This window comes from Thamnophis elegans, chromosome 2, assembly GCF_009769535.1.
Source record: "Thamnophis elegans isolate rThaEle1 chromosome 2, rThaEle1.pri, whole genome shotgun sequence".
Taxonomy (NCBI): domain Eukaryota; kingdom Metazoa; phylum Chordata; class Lepidosauria; order Squamata; family Colubridae; genus Thamnophis; species Thamnophis elegans.
This window is the reverse complement of record NC_045542.1, coordinates 21,166,897-21,185,135: the sequence shown is the minus strand read 5'-3', so window position 1 is coordinate 21,185,135 and position 18,239 is coordinate 21,166,897. Positions and strand designations below refer to the sequence as shown.

Sequence of the window (18,239 nt, the reverse complement as noted above, 5' to 3'; positions counted from 1 at the left end):
ACAACATTTAGGCTGGGAAAGTCTCATGCATAACCTTTATTTTTTTGTCACGATGGAGCATAACCGTTTGCTTCAACTTTGGGTGCTCCTTTCTCTCTCTCCATAGCCTCTCGTCTTGTGAATTGACTCAGCTCCATATGTGTGGGGGGGGGGGTGAATGGAGAGTGAAGAAACTGTACCAAGTGACAGGCAAAAAAGTCGCGTTGTGGTGACTGTGCCAGTGACGAAAGAAATGAATTGGTCCTGAGTCATGCACAAGCGGACAGTTTGCTTGGCAACGTCAATTCTTGTCCTTAATTCCAGGGACAAGCTGTTCAGAGGGAAGCTGCTTTCTCTTTCCCTAACTTGCTCCTTCCTCATGGAAGGAACTGTAAAAGTTTTTTTAAACGTGTGTGTGTGTGTGTGTGTGTGTGTAGTGTCACAACCCCTGGTATGCCCAAATATGGGAGGAAGCATACTGCTTCTTTTCTCTATCTATCGGCTCATCACAAGAGACCATCCAGACAGAAAGCCATTATTTTTACTGTTGCCTTTGTTACATTTGTGTTGCATTTGTGCTGATAAATAAATAAATTTATTTATTTATCAGCACAAATGCAACACACACATACACACACACACATATACATACATACATACATACATACATAGAATATAGGAGTTTCAGCAGTGGGTTCTAGTGCTGAAAGTAGACTAAAGGAGACCAAGTGACAACTTACCTTGCAAATATGATGTATTGCTTTATTTAGGTATTTTCAAGGGTGGGCTGCTACAGGTTCGCCCTGGTTCAGGAGAACCTGTAGCTAGTGTTATGGCTGGTTCAAAGAACCTCCGAATCCCACCCCTTGCTGGCCCCGCCCACCCCTCCCCTCCCAGGAGTCTCCACATGGCCCATTTTGGATGTGAGGTAAGTGCAGGGCCATGCGACGTCTCAGGGAGGGAGGAAAACGAGCCTCCCTGAAGTTCAGGAAGGCAAAAAACGGGCCCGTTTCTAGCCTCTGGAGGGCCTCTGGAGCCCAGGGGAGGCAATTTTTGCTCTCTCAGAGGCTCGAGCAAAGCCTCCAGACCTTGGGGAAAGCAAAAACTCCCCCCCCCCACTCTGCCATGGTGCAGGAGGCCAGCTAGGCCATGCCCACCCAGCAACTGGGCAGAGAACCCGTTGCTGAAATTTTTGAAGCCCACTCCTGGGTATTTTGTGTCCCTGTCCAACTCACCTCAGTGATTCTGAACAACTAATGGAACTAAACAAACAATATGTGCAAGCCCAGATCCATGACATTTAAACCTAATTGTGTCATACCCCTTCCCACCCCCCAATGACAAAAGCCACGGCATCTCATGGACACAGACTAACTTTCCAAATGATCAGATGATCCAAATACACCCTTTGGGATGGACAAGAATGAAACTTGTGTGACTTCCTTATCAACTGTACGCACATGCATGCTCTCTCTTTCATGCAAAGAAACCACCCTCCAATATGAGAATTAATGCTTTTTAACTTGACAGGGGGTTGAGTTATGGCAGGGAAGGATAAAGAATTGGTGGCTCTCAAGATGTGGGCGAATGTCTTTGTTAGTCCCAGTGATGGATGCTGGAATGGTGCTTCAGCCATCTCTGGTGGGCCACTGCCGCTCCCACCTTACTACAGAGAGAAGAAACATGAATAGAAGTTGCAGCTAGGATAGGAGAGAGAGTAACATTACATTTGCTCTGCTAATCCCAAAGGTGACTTGCATCACCTCTGTGTGATTTGGATTTCTCGGTCCTATTGTGTAGGCGCGCCCATCAACTCCACAAGAGTAATCACCCTTTTGGCTTGTTTCCTCCTTTACAGTGGCAGGCAATTTCCCTGACGGTGATTGAAAAAGTGCAAATTGCAGCCATCATCCTGGGTTCCCTCTTCCTCATTGCCAGCATCTCCTGGCTGATTTGGTCGTCACTCAGCCCCTCGGCCAAGTGGCAGCGGCAGGACCTGCTCTTCCAGATCTGCTATGGGATGTACGGTTTTATGGATATCGTCTGCATAGGTGAGAACTTCCTTTTCCCAAGCTTTCTTTCTCTTTGTCGCTTGAAAAATAACCATGTTCTCTTCTTACAAACAGAGGATGCCACAGGCAGACAGAGGCCATTTCTCATGTTTCTCTGGTTCTCCTATGAAAATCAGGGTAGATTTCAGCCAATTTGTATCGTGGTCATTAATGAAATCCAGGAATTAATGTCTTCCAGGAATAGTCTTAAGGGTATAGAGCAGGGGTGAAATCTATTTACCTTCGCTACCGGTTCGCAAATGTGAGCGCATGTGCCACCTCCGCGCATGCGCAGGACAAACCTGCTACCGAGCGTACCTGAAAGGTAAGTAGAACCGGGGGGGGTTGCATCCGCTGTGCCATGTGATTTAGATTAGCGAGAAAGCAGGAAATCCTCGTCAGAAATATCGGTTCGCACTGTGTCCAAAATCACTGAGTTTTGTTTTAGGACTTACACATTAATTCTGAGGTTGCTTTTGCTCTTTCTAGAGCAAGATCTGCTTTGCTTACAATAAGGAGTGCCTTTTGGTTTCACAAATTCAGTCCCGACTTCCAGAGAAAGCTGAAGAACTTGGGTGCTTAGGAGGAACTCATTTTTTTTAAATATAAAAAAAATTACCCAGCTGTGTGTCAGCACCTAGACTCGTGATGGTGAACCTTTGGCATGCTTGTCGGAAGTGGCACGCAGAGCCATCTCTCTGGGCATGAGAGTCATCGCCTGTTGCTCTTCCAGGTTGCAGTGTGCAGGTCAGCTGGTCTTCACCTGTGCATGAGTGCCGGAAACCGGAAGAGCAGCTACTCGGTGCACATGCATGCACCAGGAAGATGCATCTTTCAGTTTCTAGAGCGTACATGCACACTGTTGAGTTGGTATTTGTGGGCGCATGTCTGCCAGAAACTGGAAGACCTGGTGGCCGGTGCGCATGCATGCACTGGAAACTGGAAGAACAGCCTGCTCACCAGGCAGCTGCTTTATTAGTTTCCGTCACGTGCACGCATGCGTGCAAGCACACACTCCTCTTTTGGCACTTGCTGCTGAAAAGGTTCACCAACACTGACCTAGACAATCTTAGCAGATACTCAAAGAAGATAATATCAGTAGCTCAGCCTTTAAATGTGGGGTCCTTGATGGTCTCTGAGTTTCTACTTTGTTTCATTACCAAAGTAGGTAACGTCATCATTCTTTGGTCATGAAACATCTGCAAGAAAACCGCCAAGCTCAGAGAGCACTAAGGACTCCCATAATCTTAGCAAATCTCAAAAAAACAAGTGGGGTTGAACTTGGCTAGTGCTTGGCTGGATGACTACCAGGAAATCTCTGAATTATAGGCTAATTTGTAAAACCTAAAAACAAAAATACTTGAAAAAGGCAAGAGACAAATATTGTTGCCAAAGAAAATATAAGGATATATCTATGAATTCAACAAAGCTCAGCTTGAGTAGGGAGACTTTATCTTTCATAGGAATATTTAAGGAATACAGCCAACAGTAATTAAAGGAGCCCAGCATTGTTCAGGCTTCAGGGTGAAACGGTGGGGGCCGAAAAAAAGGAGAAGAAAAGATGTTGCTACTTTAAAGGACCCAGAGGACTCTTAAAGCAGTGGCATATATTATTTTTAGGGTAAGCGATAGCCTGCAAAAGACTCGGCTCTTTTAAAGGGTATCAGAGGGAAGCTGTGCTTGTGAGCGGTCAGAAGCGTTTCTTCTTGTGACGCATGCATTTTCCTAATATTAACTGCATGACGCTACATCATGCAGCTTAGTCATAGCCCTAGAATTTGCAAAATATTTCTGTTGAGGCCTTCAGAGCTGAACACAGGGCCCGCCCATCCCTGGAGAAACCGTCTGTCATCTAGGCTGGCATGTCATCATTGTTTAGTTTACAAATCACCCCGCCCTTCTCTGCTACCCACTCTCATCCATGGGACAACCTTCTGGTTCTATCTTCCCCCTCACTTCTGCTTTACCCGTATGTGCCAAATACTCCATTGTAACATAAGTGAGCCAATCCCCTCTTTTGAAATCCCTAGCAGATTGAAAAAGGCTATAATTCCCAGTCCGGTACTTTCCAGCAAGCAAAATGAGTAGAATTATGGCAGAGGGAAGCGGCTTGAATATTTCAAGACCACATGGCCAAGGTGACCAGTTCAGGACTGTAGGAATCCAGACCACTGTTGGATGGTAGCAAAAAAAATACTCAAAACTCTCTTGGACACCATCTAATGGTCAGTTAGAGGTAGCCTTAGGGGTGGGCTACTATGGGTTCGCCTGGATTCGGGAGAACCCGTAGCTAATGTTATGGCCAGTTCGAGCTGTTGAGCTACCAATCAGCCCCAAAGGCTGTGAATCTCACCAAAGATTATCATCATCATCATCATCATCATCATCAAGGCCATAAATACCTGGGCAATACCAGTTATAAGATACACAGCTGGTATAGTTAACTGGACACAAGCTGATTTGGACATTTTGGATCGAAAAACCAGGAAACTAATGACAATGCACTACAGTTTACATCCACGTGGTGATACTGATAGATTATACCTGCCTCGAAAATCAGGTGGCAGAGGATTATTACAAGTGAAGCAAATAGTTGAAGAAGAAAAACATGCACTGGCTGATTATTTAAAAGAAAGTCAAGAACATCTATTAATCGAAGTAAAGAACAAAAATCTATTGAAGGTCCAATAGACAAAACAAGAATACAGAAAAGATGTGATAAAATCAAGAATGGAGAGTTGGCAGAACAAAGCATTGCATGGCCAATTTCTGGAAAAAATAAAAGATAAAGTGGACAGTGAAAAAACTTGGTTATGGTTAACTACAAGTACATTAAAGAAAGAAACAGAGTCACTAATCCTGGCTGCGCAAGAACAAGCTATCCGCACAAATGCCATTAAGACCAAAATCGAAAAATCCTCTGATGATGCCAAATGCAGACTTTGCAAAGAAGCTGATGAAACTGTTGATCACATACTCAGCTGCTGTAAAAAAGTCGCTCAGACTGATTATAAATTGCGGCACAATTCAGTAGCACTAATGATCCATTGGAATTTGTGCAAAAATTATAATATTAAAACAGCAACAAACTGGTGGGAACATAAGCCTGAAAAAGTCACCGAAAATCAGATGGTCAAGATCTTGTGGGATTTTCGCATACGAACAGACAAAATACTGGCGCTTAATACACCAGACATCACACTGGTTGAGAAAAATAAGGTTACAGTCATAGACATCACAATACCAGGTGATAGCAGGGCCGACGAGAAGGAATATGAAAAAATCGCGAAATACCAGGACTTAAAAATAGAAATTCAATGATTATGGCACAAACCAGCAGTGGTAATTCCAGTGGTAATTGGCACACTGGGTGCTATTCCAAAAGCATTGGAATTACATTTAAAACAGTTAAAAATTGACAAAATCACCATCAGTCAAATGCAAAAAGCCGCACTGCTTGGATCTGCACGCATATTACGAAAATACGTTACGATGTCCTAGGCCCCTGGGTGGGGCCCGACTAGTAACCAATGCCAAATCCAGTGAAACAACTGGCCGCTGTGATACAATTGTATAACAACAACAACAACAATGATTAGATGAAATAGAATAACTGCTCCTTTTTAGGTCTCTAAACCCAAAGAAATAAATGTGGTGCATCAGGATTTAAAAAAAAATTCTTGATGAGTCTTGCCACATTATTATTACTATACTATTACAGTACACCTCAATTTAATAACCTAACAAGGTAAAAGGAGTATCCATTAAACCAAAGTGTCCATTGCATCAAAATAAGAATTTAGACAAGATTACTTTTTGTAATTTGTGCATGTGTAAAATGGCATTGGTTTCCCCAGAGAGAAATTTGGTGTTTTGCATCCAAAATCTTCTAAACGGAGATCTATTAAATAGAGCAGGGGTCTCCAACCTTCGCAACCTTAAGCCTGGATGACTTCAACTCCCAGAATTCCCCAGTCCTCCAGGTTTAGAGTTGCCAAGGTTGGAGACCCCTGAAATAGAGGATCTTCTTCATCATCACCAAATGACTGTCATAATCCAGTCAAATTTGATCTTTTAATTCTTTAAACCATTATTCAATTAAATAACATTTGTAAAACATACTTTCAGATAAAAATCATTGATTTCTATTGGAAAAAAAAAACCTTCCCGAGATATTTCCATAAATAACAGTGACTTCTAAAAGTATTTATTGTGGATTACAAATATGACTTAATTGCATTAATCGGCTATGCTTTAAGAATTGTATTAATTTTAAGGGGTAGAGTCCTTAAAAGGATATATATTTTTCAAGGCACACCTAACAATTGAAAAAAGCTGACCCGAGGGCTTTAATGAATGACAAAAAAGGGTGTTTCCTTTTTTCCCCTGAGGTCTGAATCACTTTTAAAGCATATTCAGCCTTAGTAATGTGTCCCTGGTGCACTCTGTGCTGTATTTGCTGGTGGGTTTCTCATCAGATGACTGGATATTTTTCTTTTAGCACTACACACCCTCGATTGGAAAGAAACCTGTTTTAAATTGGAAGCTGGTGACATTCACTAAAGAGACTGAGCCAGGTCTATGGCACTGATGGATGAGCTCTGTTGAGATGGGTAGGATAACAGGCAGACTCTTGTGGGCAGGAGCCAGCTGCTGTCACTGAGAAATGAATGAATGACTTCTCTGTTTCCCCCTTGATTTGACTGAATTACCTGTATTGCATGGTAATGACCCACCTTGGGAGATGGCAGCAGGGAGCTCAAGCAATTGCTACTAGGTGTTGCCTCTTTGGTACATATTTATATTTGATTGGTGTACTAGGAGTTTGTGAACAGATCGAGAGGCGAAGACTTGTGTTTCTTTCACAAAAAAAATTTTTTTTAATTATTAAAAAGTACAGGTACCTGTGATCAAACAAACATAAATCAATTTCACTTGTTGAAATACATATAAACCCTATTTTGACATCTCATCTAGTGAATGGTTCTTGGAAAAATTCTGATTAATCATTCTGATCACCCCCTTGATTTATGTAAAGAGAGTTGAGTGAGAGTTTTGTTTATTCTTAAGCATAGTATTGAGAAACAAAATCTTTATATAGTCTTTAATGGCAAATGGTTCATAAAATGTGCGTTTCCCATCAATATTTCAACTTGAAGAATTAATTTTATGTCAATTCCCTATGCATGTAAAATAGAGATTACTAAGTCAAAACTGTAAATGTTCATTATTTTTTCAATAATTTGTGCTAATAACCATATTCAGGGTGAGTTTATGTAAGGCAGGGGTTGGGAACAATTGTCTTTTTGTGACATGTGGACTTCAACTCCCAGAATTCCCAAGCCAGCCTCGGGAATTCTGGGAGTTGAAGTCCATAAGTCACAAAAGGGCCATCTTTCTCCACCCCTGATCTAAGGCTTCGTGGCAGTTTTCCAAAGCAAAGATTTTGTAACAGAATAGTTATCTCTTCACCATCATTAGGATTAGTAACAAAGAAAAGGATGATATTATGTCAGTCTAAGTCAGTGATGGGCAACCTTTTTGGTGTGGTGTGTCAAAAATCGGCAAAAAATCGAGCATAACTCGCGTTGTGTGTCACTTCGACAAAAACATAATTTTGCGCAATTTATAGTTGCTGCTAATGGCGCTCACAGTTCCCGTTGGCACTCCGCTGTTCCCTGCTGTGGTGCGGTCGTAACCAACAGTCCCAGGAGTAGACTCTCTGTGCCGGCCTGACTGGAGAGAGGCGCACACTGTTCCGCGCTCCTCTCCTGCGGGTCCTCCCTCGCCGCGCTGATGACGTGTGTGCGCACGGCACGCACACCTTACCAGCAGCCCCTGCGCTCAGAAAGGGGCGGCAGCGATACAGTAAGTGAGTGTGGGCGGGGGAGATCACACGTCCCGCCCCCCCCGTTCCTCCAGCACAGATTCTTTCATCCTCGACGGCCATGCAGGAGCCGAGGATGAATCGCATGAAATCCTGTGCGTGTCACCCCAAATGGCTACGCGTGTCAGCACTGACACGCGTGTCATAGGTTCGCCATCACTGGTCTAAGTGGATAATTTTTTATATTCTATTTCTTCTTATTCTGTATTAAGGGCTACATGTGGCTTACAAGATTTTTTTTAAAAACACAATTTATTTACATATTTTATAGCCATAATATGCTGCTCCAGTCATAACATTTTATTATACATTTTTTAAACAATAGACAAAATAGTAAAAAATTGCATCCCTAAACACAAAATAATAAAGACAGTGGGCAAAACGAAAAAGAATACTTCTTACAAAACAGTTGATAAATAAACAAAATAGAGAAAAGGAAAAATTATAAACAATCTAAGTATATCACCTATACATTAATATTAAACGATATACGGATAGTCCTCAACTTATGACCACAATTGAGCCCCAAGTTTCTGTTGCTAAGTGAGTTTTACCCCATTTTACGACTTTTCTTGCCACAGTTGCTAAATTGTTAAGCTAGTAACATGGTTGTTAAGTGAATCTGTCTGGTTTCCCCATAGTCTTTGCTTATCAGAAGGTTGCAAAAGTGATTACATCATCCCGGGACACTTCAATAGTTATAAGTTAGTTGACGAGTATCTGAATTTTGATCATGTGACCATGGGGAGGCTACAATAGTCGTAAGTGTGAAAATGGTCATAAGTCACTGTTTTCAGTTCTGTTGTAACTTCAAGCAATCACTAAATGAACCATTACCTGTATTAGTTTTCAAATTTAAAAGAGAATAAGAATCTATTATTATAAATTGTGGACATCTGTGTCAAAGGTATTATGTCATTTTTAAGTAGTAGAAAAAATTATCCTTAATGTCTGGAATAATAATAATAATAATAATAATAATAATAATAATAACAACAACAACTCCGCCATTGCCGGTCCCAAGCCCGGATGAGAAAGGAGGAAGGTTGGGATCAGGTTGGCATCTGGTCCCGTAAAAACCCCCCCGCCAACCCATACAATATGGTGAAAAAAACAAATAAGAATTCCATACCGCATCGGTCGTCGCGCGGGTTAACAAGGGCCGCGGCGGATGTTGGGGTCCCTGGACATCCGTCGACAAGTGGGCTACAAGTGGACCAGCCAACAAAACGACAAAAATATAGTGCAGATGAAAACCGTGCCATAATGGCCTGTTACTACAACTCAGAGCCAGAAAAAAGAGGCTATTTAAAGCGAATGTATGAATTATGGAAACAACAATATCCAGATTCAAATGTTAGTGAACAACGACTAGCAGATCAAAGGCGATTTATTATACGGAATAAAGTGTTTAGTGAAGTTGAACATGAGGAAATTCAGGCAAATTGCAAAACCCAAAAAACAATATCACAAGCGGAAATAACTGATATTCAAGACACAACTAAAGACATTATAGTAGAACTCCCAGAAGAAGCTCTTGGGGAGGAAATAACACCACCACCACTAGAACCAGTTATCACTGAACCAACTGATGAACTAACTCAAAAACAAAAAGAATTGAAGGATAAGATCATGGAGCATTTTCTGCTTAATGAGGAAAGGCAACGTTTACCATCACTAAAAACTGTGCCTAAGAAAATTTTGGCCCCTATCATGAAAATGGTTAATGCAGTGTTTTCAACAATTGAACCGGGATCCATCTTGGAAACAAACCAGTTAATGTACAGCGCAGCTGTAATAGTCACTAATGAACTAGGCATTAAAATTAAAGTACCTAGTCATACAACAGAAAAAGCATCAAAGCCAAAGTGGAAAATCCGTTTAGAACAAAAAATAAAAAAATTAAGAGCAGATGCTAGTAACTTAAAGAACATGCATGAGCAACGGCTTAAAAACAACAAAATCATAGATCGGCTAATCAGGAGATATAGATTGGATACAAGAAACATCAATGAAGCTGTAGAGATTGTAAAACAGCAGATAACAGCAACAGCTAGAAAAATTGAAAGATATGAGGCACGAATCATCCAATATAAACAAAATCAGCAATTTCGATCAGATCAACGGCGTTTTTATAAAAGTCTTAATGTAAATGGTGACACCAAAAGTGAAAAACCAGAAAAACAGGCCACAGTTGAATTCTGGAAAGAATTGTGGGAAAATGCAAAGGACTACAACAAGGAAGCAAAGTGGATACATGACTTTGAGAAAAGCATTGGCAACAAACAAATGCAAGTATTAGAAATAACAACTGAGATGGTCAAAAATCGAGTTAAAAAGGTAAAGAATTGGACATCACCTGGAAGTGACCAATTACATGGTTTCTGGCTCAAATATCTGACCAGTTTACATGCAATATTGGCCAGGCAACTGAATGAAATTTTACAAAAGGGCCAAATTGATGAATGGTTGACAACTGGAAAAACATACTTGATTCAGAAAGATCCAACTAAAGGAACAACACCAGAAAACTATAGACCAATAACATGCTTGCCAACAACCTTCAAATTACTCACAGGCATTATTGCAGATAACATGATGGATTATTTGGAAACAAACAACATCTTGCCAGTAGAGCAAAAAGGCAACAAAAGAAGGAGCAGGGGCACAAAAGATCAGCTTCTAATTGATAAAATGATATTAGAAAATTGTAAGAACAGAAAAACGAACTTGAATATGGTCTGGATTGATTACAAAAAGGCATTTGACTCACTGCCACATAGTTGGATCATAAAATGCTTAGAAACAACTGGCATTAGCAAAAATATTACATCCTTTACTGAAAAGGCAATGAAACAATGGAGAACTGAGTTGGCAGTAGGGAATGAGAGCTACGGAATGGTTAATATCAAGCGAGGAATTTTCCAGGGTGATTCACTTTCACCTCTTCTCTTCATCATCGCAATGATCCCACTATCAGTAATCTTAAAAAAATGAAATTAGGCTACCAAACAGCCAAAAAAGCTGAAAAAAATTCGCATTTACTATATATGGATGATTTGAAACTCTATGGAAAGTCAGAAATAGAAATCCAATCATTGACAAATACAGTCCGAGTATTCAGCACCGATATTTCAATGCAGTTTGGCATGGAAAAATGCGCCACTGTATCCATAAAAAGGGGCAAAATCACTGCATCTGAGGGAATTGAAATGCCCAATGGCCAACTAATTAAATGCAAAGAAAATGAAGCCTACAAATACTTAGGCATTCTGCAGTTGGATAACATCAAGCATGGGGAAGTAAAAACTATTGTCAGACGAGAGTACACCAACAGAGTTAGGAAAATTTTGAAATCTAAATTGAATGGTGGAAATACAATCAAGGCCATAAATACCTGGGCAATACCAGTTATAAGATACACAGCTGGCATAGTTAACTGGACACAAACTGATTTGGACCTTTTGGACCGAAAAACCAGGAAACTAATGACAATGCACTACAGTTTACATCCACGTGGTGATACTGATAGACTATATCTGCCCCGAAAATCAGGTGGCAGAGGATTATTACAAGTGAAGCAAACAGTTGAAGAAGAAAAACATGCACTGGCTGATTATTTAAAAGAAAGTCAAGAACATCTATTAATCGAAGTAAAGAACAAAAATCTACTGAAGGCCCAACAGACAAAACAAGAATACAGAAAAGATGTGATAAAATCAAGAATGGAGAGTTGGCAGAACAAAGCACTGCATGGTCAATTTCTGGAAAAAATAAAAGATAAAGTGGACAGGGAACAAACTTGGTTATGGTTAAAAACAGGTACATTAAAGAAAGAAACAGAGTCACTAATCCTGGCTGCGCAAGAACAAGCTATCCGCACAAATGCCATTAAGGCCAAAATCGAAAAATCCTCTGATGATGCCAAATGCAGACTTTGCAAAGAAGCTGACGAAACTGTTGATCACATTCTCAGTTGCTGTAAAAAAATCGCGCAGACTGATTATAAATTGCGGCACAATTCAGTAGCACAAATGATCCATTGGAATTTGTGCAAAAATTATAATATTAAAACAGCAACAAACTGGTGGGAACATCAGCCTGAAAAAGTCACAGAAAATCAGATGGTCAAGATCTTGTGGGATTTCCGTATACAAACCGACAAAATACTGGCGCATAATACACCAGACATCACACTGGTTGAGAAAAATAAGGTCACAATCATAGACATCGCAATACCAGGTGATAGCAGGGTCGCCGAGAAGGAACATGAAAAAATCGCAAGATACCAGGACTTAAAAATCGAAATTCAACGACTATGGCACAAACCAGCAGTGGTAATTCCAGTGGTAATTGGCACACTGGGTGCTATTCCAAAAGCACTGGAATTACATTTAAAACAGTTAAAAATTGACAAAATCACCATCAGTCAAATGCAAAAAGCCGCACTGCTTGGATCTGCACGCATATTACGAAAATATGTTACGACGTCCTAGGCCCCTGGGTGGGGCCCGACTAGTAACCAATGCCAAATCCGGCGAAACAACTGGCCGCTGTGATACAATTGTATAATAATAATATAAAAAATAAAAAATCATGATTGTAGAAGGCCAAAGTATACAGTTTATTGATATCGCTGTTCCTGAAGATGCAAGAGTCGAAGAAAAATAACTAGAAAAAATCATGAAATATCATGATCTGGCCATCGAAATTACACGGCTATGGATGAAACTAATACAGGTAATGGTTCATTTAGTGATTGCTCGAAGTAACAAGGAACTTGGTACCATAACCAAGAATTTTACAAAACACATAAAGAAATTGCAGCTTTCTGCAATAACACCAGCAGAACTGCAAAAAACTGCACTACTAGGAACATCTTAAGAAGGTACTTGGTTGATACCTAGGATGCTGGCAGCAACCCGTATCAACCATCAGTACCAGTCAATGGTATTTGTGATGCATTTTGAATGTTCAGTTGACTGAGTTTCATGTTTAATGAATAAAAGAAATAATAATAACAAAAACAGCAACACACTGACAATAATGTTAGTATTATTTTCCAATTTCTTAAAATAATTTTCTTAATTCCATGTGCCCAATGTAGCCAAAGCTGCTGAAAATCAGTCAAATTCCACATTTTTGAAACATAATCCAATATGAACATTATCATCTTTAACATTAAATGATTTCCCCATAAAATTGACTGATGCATATTAACATATTGTTCCAAAAAGATGCCAACATAAAAGAAAATATGATACAAGTCAGTGATCTCTTCCATAAAGTTAAATATTCATGAGCTTCAATGTCAGCAATCCAGTCTACAACCCAACAGGGCCCAAACATCTCCGGCTTTTTCCAGTCTCAGAATTGAAAGGTCCTTTTTACTATACATTGACCCAAGTAATTGCCAAGGCCTTAATGGAAATAAATCAGAAAGTTTCCAATGAGATCCACAAAGGATGACAGCCTACTAAATTTCCATTCCACGTAGACATGGCTGATACGATAAAAGCTCACTGATATTTTTGAAATCACCAGCATTAAAATATAACCTCAGTTTAATCAGGGAAATCCTTGGCAGCCTGATTTGCATATAAAGGTGCTCAATCATTTGTGTATCTGAAGAAAATACTTGGGTGAGGTTTTTATGTTCAGTTTCTACCGGTTCTTTATTAAAAGGTATGTATGTGCAGTTTTTAAAAATTCTATTTTTATATCCAGTTTTGAAGGCTCAGTCCCCTAAGGCTGTGTAAGCACAGGTAGTCCTTGACTTACGACCACAATTGAACCTAAAATTTCTGTTGTTAGTTGAGACATTTGTTAAGTGAGTTTTTCACCATTTTACCACTTTTCTTGTCACAGTTATTAAGTGAACCATGGCAGTTAATAAGTTAGTAACCCTGTTGTTAAGTGAATCTGGCTTCCCCACTGACTTCACTTGTCAGAAGGTTGCAAAAGGGGGAAATCACGTGATCCCAGGACACAGCAAGCGTCATAAATATGAGTCAGTTGCCAAGCATTTGGATTTTGATCATGTGACCATGAGGATGCTGCAAAAGTTGTAAGTGTTAAAAAGCAGTCATGAGTCACATTTTTCAGTGTCGTTGCAACTTTGAATGGTTACTAAATTAACTGTTGCATGTCGAGGACTACCTGTAGTAACTTGCCGAAGGCCAACTCAATTTTCGTAGTTGAGCAAGAGATTTAAATCTTGTTTTACATTTCTGGAGATTTCCTCCCCCCCCCCCACCTCTAAAAAAACCCGATCCAGTGGGGAGAAGGTTAATTTACATTTGTTTCGGGGTGGGGGAATGGAAAGAAAGTTCTCCTACCAATTATGAATATTTTCCTTTAGAATGATGAATAAAACATATATTCCACTCTTTTCCTGCCCACAAGTTACATCTAGGACTAGGCATTCATTTCATTTCATTTATTAAATTTATAGGCCGCCCAATCCCGGAGGACTACGGGCGGCTTACAACGAAAGAAAGAAAAAAGAAAAATAATATAAGTAAAAAAAAATAGTTTAAAATTCACAACACACATACGTTCTAATCGGGGCTGGACCTTAACACTAAGGTCAACAGCCCCAGGCCTGCCGGAACAGCCAGGTTTTAACGGCAACCAGAATACTTTGTTTACCGAGAACCATTAAAATTTCATGCTAAGGACATGCAATCGTTGCAGGATGCTCCAGCTTGTGCTGCAGTTTTCACCAGAGAAAAGCAAGAATTCCCTGCCATTTTTCTCTGAGTGCCTGCGCGTTCGTTGTTAGAGGTCAGTGGGACAGAGCGGAGCCAGCAGCAGCCCTGCCTCATCATAGCAGAGAAAGTCAAGGTGCTAAAAGAAATGAAAACAGATACTTCTTTACTGAACGTTTGGAATACTGAATTCATCCAACCTCATTGTAGCTGCGATAATATATAGTTTAGAAGAGCAGCCAAGTTAGTCTTCTGCAAAAACAACAATGAAGCACTTATAGCACTTCGATGCTGGTGCCTTGTCCATATTTAGGTAGTCCTTGTTTAGTGCCCACAGCTGGGAACCAGCAACTTGATCGTTAATCAAAATGATCACTAAGTGAATCGTCACGACTTTACGGTTCTCCTTCAGCTCTCCTTTGCTTTAAAAGGTAAAAGTTCCCCTCTCATATCCTGACTCTAGGGGGCGGTGCTCATCTCTGTTTCAAAGCCAAAGAGCCAAAGAACCAGCGCTGTCCGAAAATGTCTCTGTGGTCATGTGGCCAGCATGACTAAATGCCAAAGGCGCACAGAACACTGTTACCTTCCCATCAAAGGTGGTTCCTATTTTTCTACTTGCATTTTTTACGTGCTTTCGAACTGCTAGGTTGGCAGAAGCTGGGACAAGTAGCGGGAGCTCACTCCGTTACACAGCACTAGGGATTCGAACTGCTGAACTGCTGACCTTTCTATCAACAAGCTCAGCATCTTAGCCACCACCTCCCTTTGCTTTACAGACCTGTAAATGCAAGGATTAGTTGCAAAGTTAGTTCTTCGTTGGGGTTGTAACTTCGACAGGTCAATGCGTGAGGCAGTCACTAAGCAAGGACTCCCTGTAGTTCATTAGATGGATTGTAATCCATAAAACAGATATGTGATTATAAATATGTTCGTCTTTAAAAAAAATAAAATTGAATACATCAGGTGACTTAAACAGACATCGTTCATGCAAACTACCGAAGTCATTTGCAATTGCCTTCTGCATTTTTTTTCGACCTTCCAATCCAGCATCTGATGTTTAAGATCCCTCAACCCTTTTTGTTATTATTTTTTCTAGCCGATCTTAATAGTACTAGAATTCTTATTGATTATAAGTTTTGTGGTAAAAGCTAAACACTATACACATTTTTAAATTAATGGATCCCTTGTATTCTTAAACTAGAGGAGCCAAAGATTAGGATTTTAGAGCATACAAAAACATGCATAATGTAATTTATATTCAAAAAGTAACAAGGGGATTTTAAATCTACAGAGAATACTGAAGAAAAATACTTCTATTCCCCCCCCCCCAAAACAAATTTCTGTATCATTTTTCTTGGCTTCCGAAGGTATGAGAATCTTTAGATCTCTCATATCCTGAAACAGAGCTTTGTTCTGTGAAAATTGAATGTACACAAGTACATAGCAGAAGATAAATGATCAGAGAGATATGGGTGTTTTGTGGCAGAGTGATGAATTTCACTAAATTTGGAGGTGGAAATAAAAAGGACTGCCCAAGTGTACTCAGCGCATCAGCCTGTTATCCTTGAGCTTTATTTCATTTATTCATTCATCTAATTAGGCAGTGTCAGAATGTGCCCAGCACTATATAGGAAAGGGGTGAGAGGGAAACAGGGCGATTTCCTGCTCTGAAGAGCTTAGTGTGAAGCTCAGGAAAATGGAGATATGGCAACGGGGGAGGGGGGATGTGTTCACGCTTTGGTGCAGATTCAGTTGGAAATAAAGCAAAGGAATAAGGGGAAAGGATAGCTTAGCAAATACTGTGAACCCTGCCAGTTTTGGCTTATTGGTTAAGCCAATCATGGCTTCATACATTGTGTGAATCCAGACAGGGTGAGAGTTGGCCTGCAGGAACTAAGAAGATGGGCTGAAGTATTTAGGGAAATGATGTATCCTGCATGGCAACTGACTGAATGTGCAAAATGGGTGATTGACTGATTGATTGTTGCATTTCTACCCAACCTTTTCTCAATGATTGAAGGCAATGCACATCCTTGTAAGAATTTAATTCTTACAATAATTCTGTGGGATGGACTGGCTTGAGAAGTAACGATGTAGTCCAAGCCACCCACTTCCTGGTCATGGCCCAACCTTTTAAGCTGTTAGATGAAATAGCCTGTGATTATTTTGAGTCTTTGGCGAACAAGGCAATGCTCTCTAATCTAAGCGTATTGGTTCAAGTCAGTTTTTCTTTCACCCTCTTTGTCTGCAGAAGGATCACAGTTGTTCCTCGTCTCTTTCCACAGGCCTGATCACTCATGAAGGCTCCTCGGTGTATCGAATATTCAAGCGCTGGCAGGCAGTGAACCAGCAATGGAAGGTGCTGAATTACGACAAAGCCAAGGACCTGGGGGAACCCCTTGGTGGGAGCACAAAGCCAGGGGGGCGGAATTCACGGACGAATCCCTCCTCAGGGAGTGAGAGGACCTCCCAGCGGGGCCAGCGGGTTAGGACTATTTTGAACCATCACTGTGGTTATACAATTCTGCACATTCTCAGCCACCTGCGGCCTAATGAACATCGCGGGGGCTCCGGTTCCGGCCGCGAAGTGGTCATGAGGGTGACGACCGTATAATAATCGCTTAGGGAGCTTTTGTCAAGAGGGAGAGGCTCTGCAGACCCGATGGAAGGAAGACACCATGCCCTTGCTTCCACACACAGGCTCCGTTCTCAGCCCCTGCGGGGTTGGCCACACATTGAATACTGTCTGATGAAGAAGGCACCCGGCTCTGTGGCGTTGCCGCAGACCCCACCCAAGCCTTCCTTGCAAGGGAGGAGCGCCTCAATGTGGTTTCCTCTTCCTGATCTCCCATCAATGTGAATTCTTTTCCTTTCCATCCAGGCCTGTGATGAAAGGAGAGATAACCCAGCCCTTCCCACCCTGGCCCAGCCTTGACGCCACCTCCCTGACTTCTCTTGTTATGATTAAACTCTTTGGAAGTTGGGTGGGCATTTAATTTATTTTATTTTATTTATTTTTTAAAAAAATGACCCCTTGCTGGGTCCCTTTCTGGACAAGTCTTGGCGCCAACCCATCCAGAAATTTGGAAACATTTTTACCTCATCTTTCAAAGGAAAACCTGCCAGAAGAACCACGCCTTGCCACCCTCATCCTGTTGCTCTCTTTCTCTCTGACCAGGAGATGCCAACCAGAGAGGCTCTGAACTTTGACCATCCCCTTCCGAAAAAAAAAAAAAATTTGAAAAATGGTGCAATAAACATGTTTCTTAAAGCAAAATGGCATCTTGCAATAAGGTTGCTGCACGTTTCATATTTAATTTACTGCATGAAAGTCTGTTTCTCCTGTTCTCCCTTCCCTCCCTTCCCTTTCTCTCCAATTATGGAAGGATAAAGGATTGTTTATATACAAATAGGTGTCTTCCATTTGCATTGTGCACTTTCCTTTTTTAAGTTCTGCTCCAGAGAGGTGGACATGTATATGATAGATCCTGGAGGAGAAGGGGAAATATACACTTGGGGGAATCAGGCAGGAAGGTGGGTGAAAACCTCACTGTGTTCGGCCTTTTGGGTCTGTTTTGAGAAGAAAGAGCTTAAGTCTTGTTTAGGACTAAG

At 40.9% G+C, this 18,239-nt stretch overlaps 1 protein-coding gene across 1 annotated transcript in view; it reads left to right on the top strand.

Moving 5' to 3' along the window:
* MARCHF9 (membrane associated ring-CH-type finger 9) overlaps positions 1–17,503 on the top strand; it is a 50,028-nt gene extending 32,525 nt beyond the window's left edge. Inside the window, exons 3-4 of the mRNA XM_032238920.1 lie at positions 1,838–2,030; positions 16,913–17,503. Of these exons, the coding sequence (XP_032094811.1) occupies positions 1,838–2,030; positions 16,913–17,241 (522 nt within the window). The 3' untranslated portion in view covers positions 17,242–17,503. The remainder of the gene's footprint in view (positions 1–1,837; positions 2,031–16,912) is intronic.
* Positions 17,504–18,239: the final 736 nt, after the last annotated feature.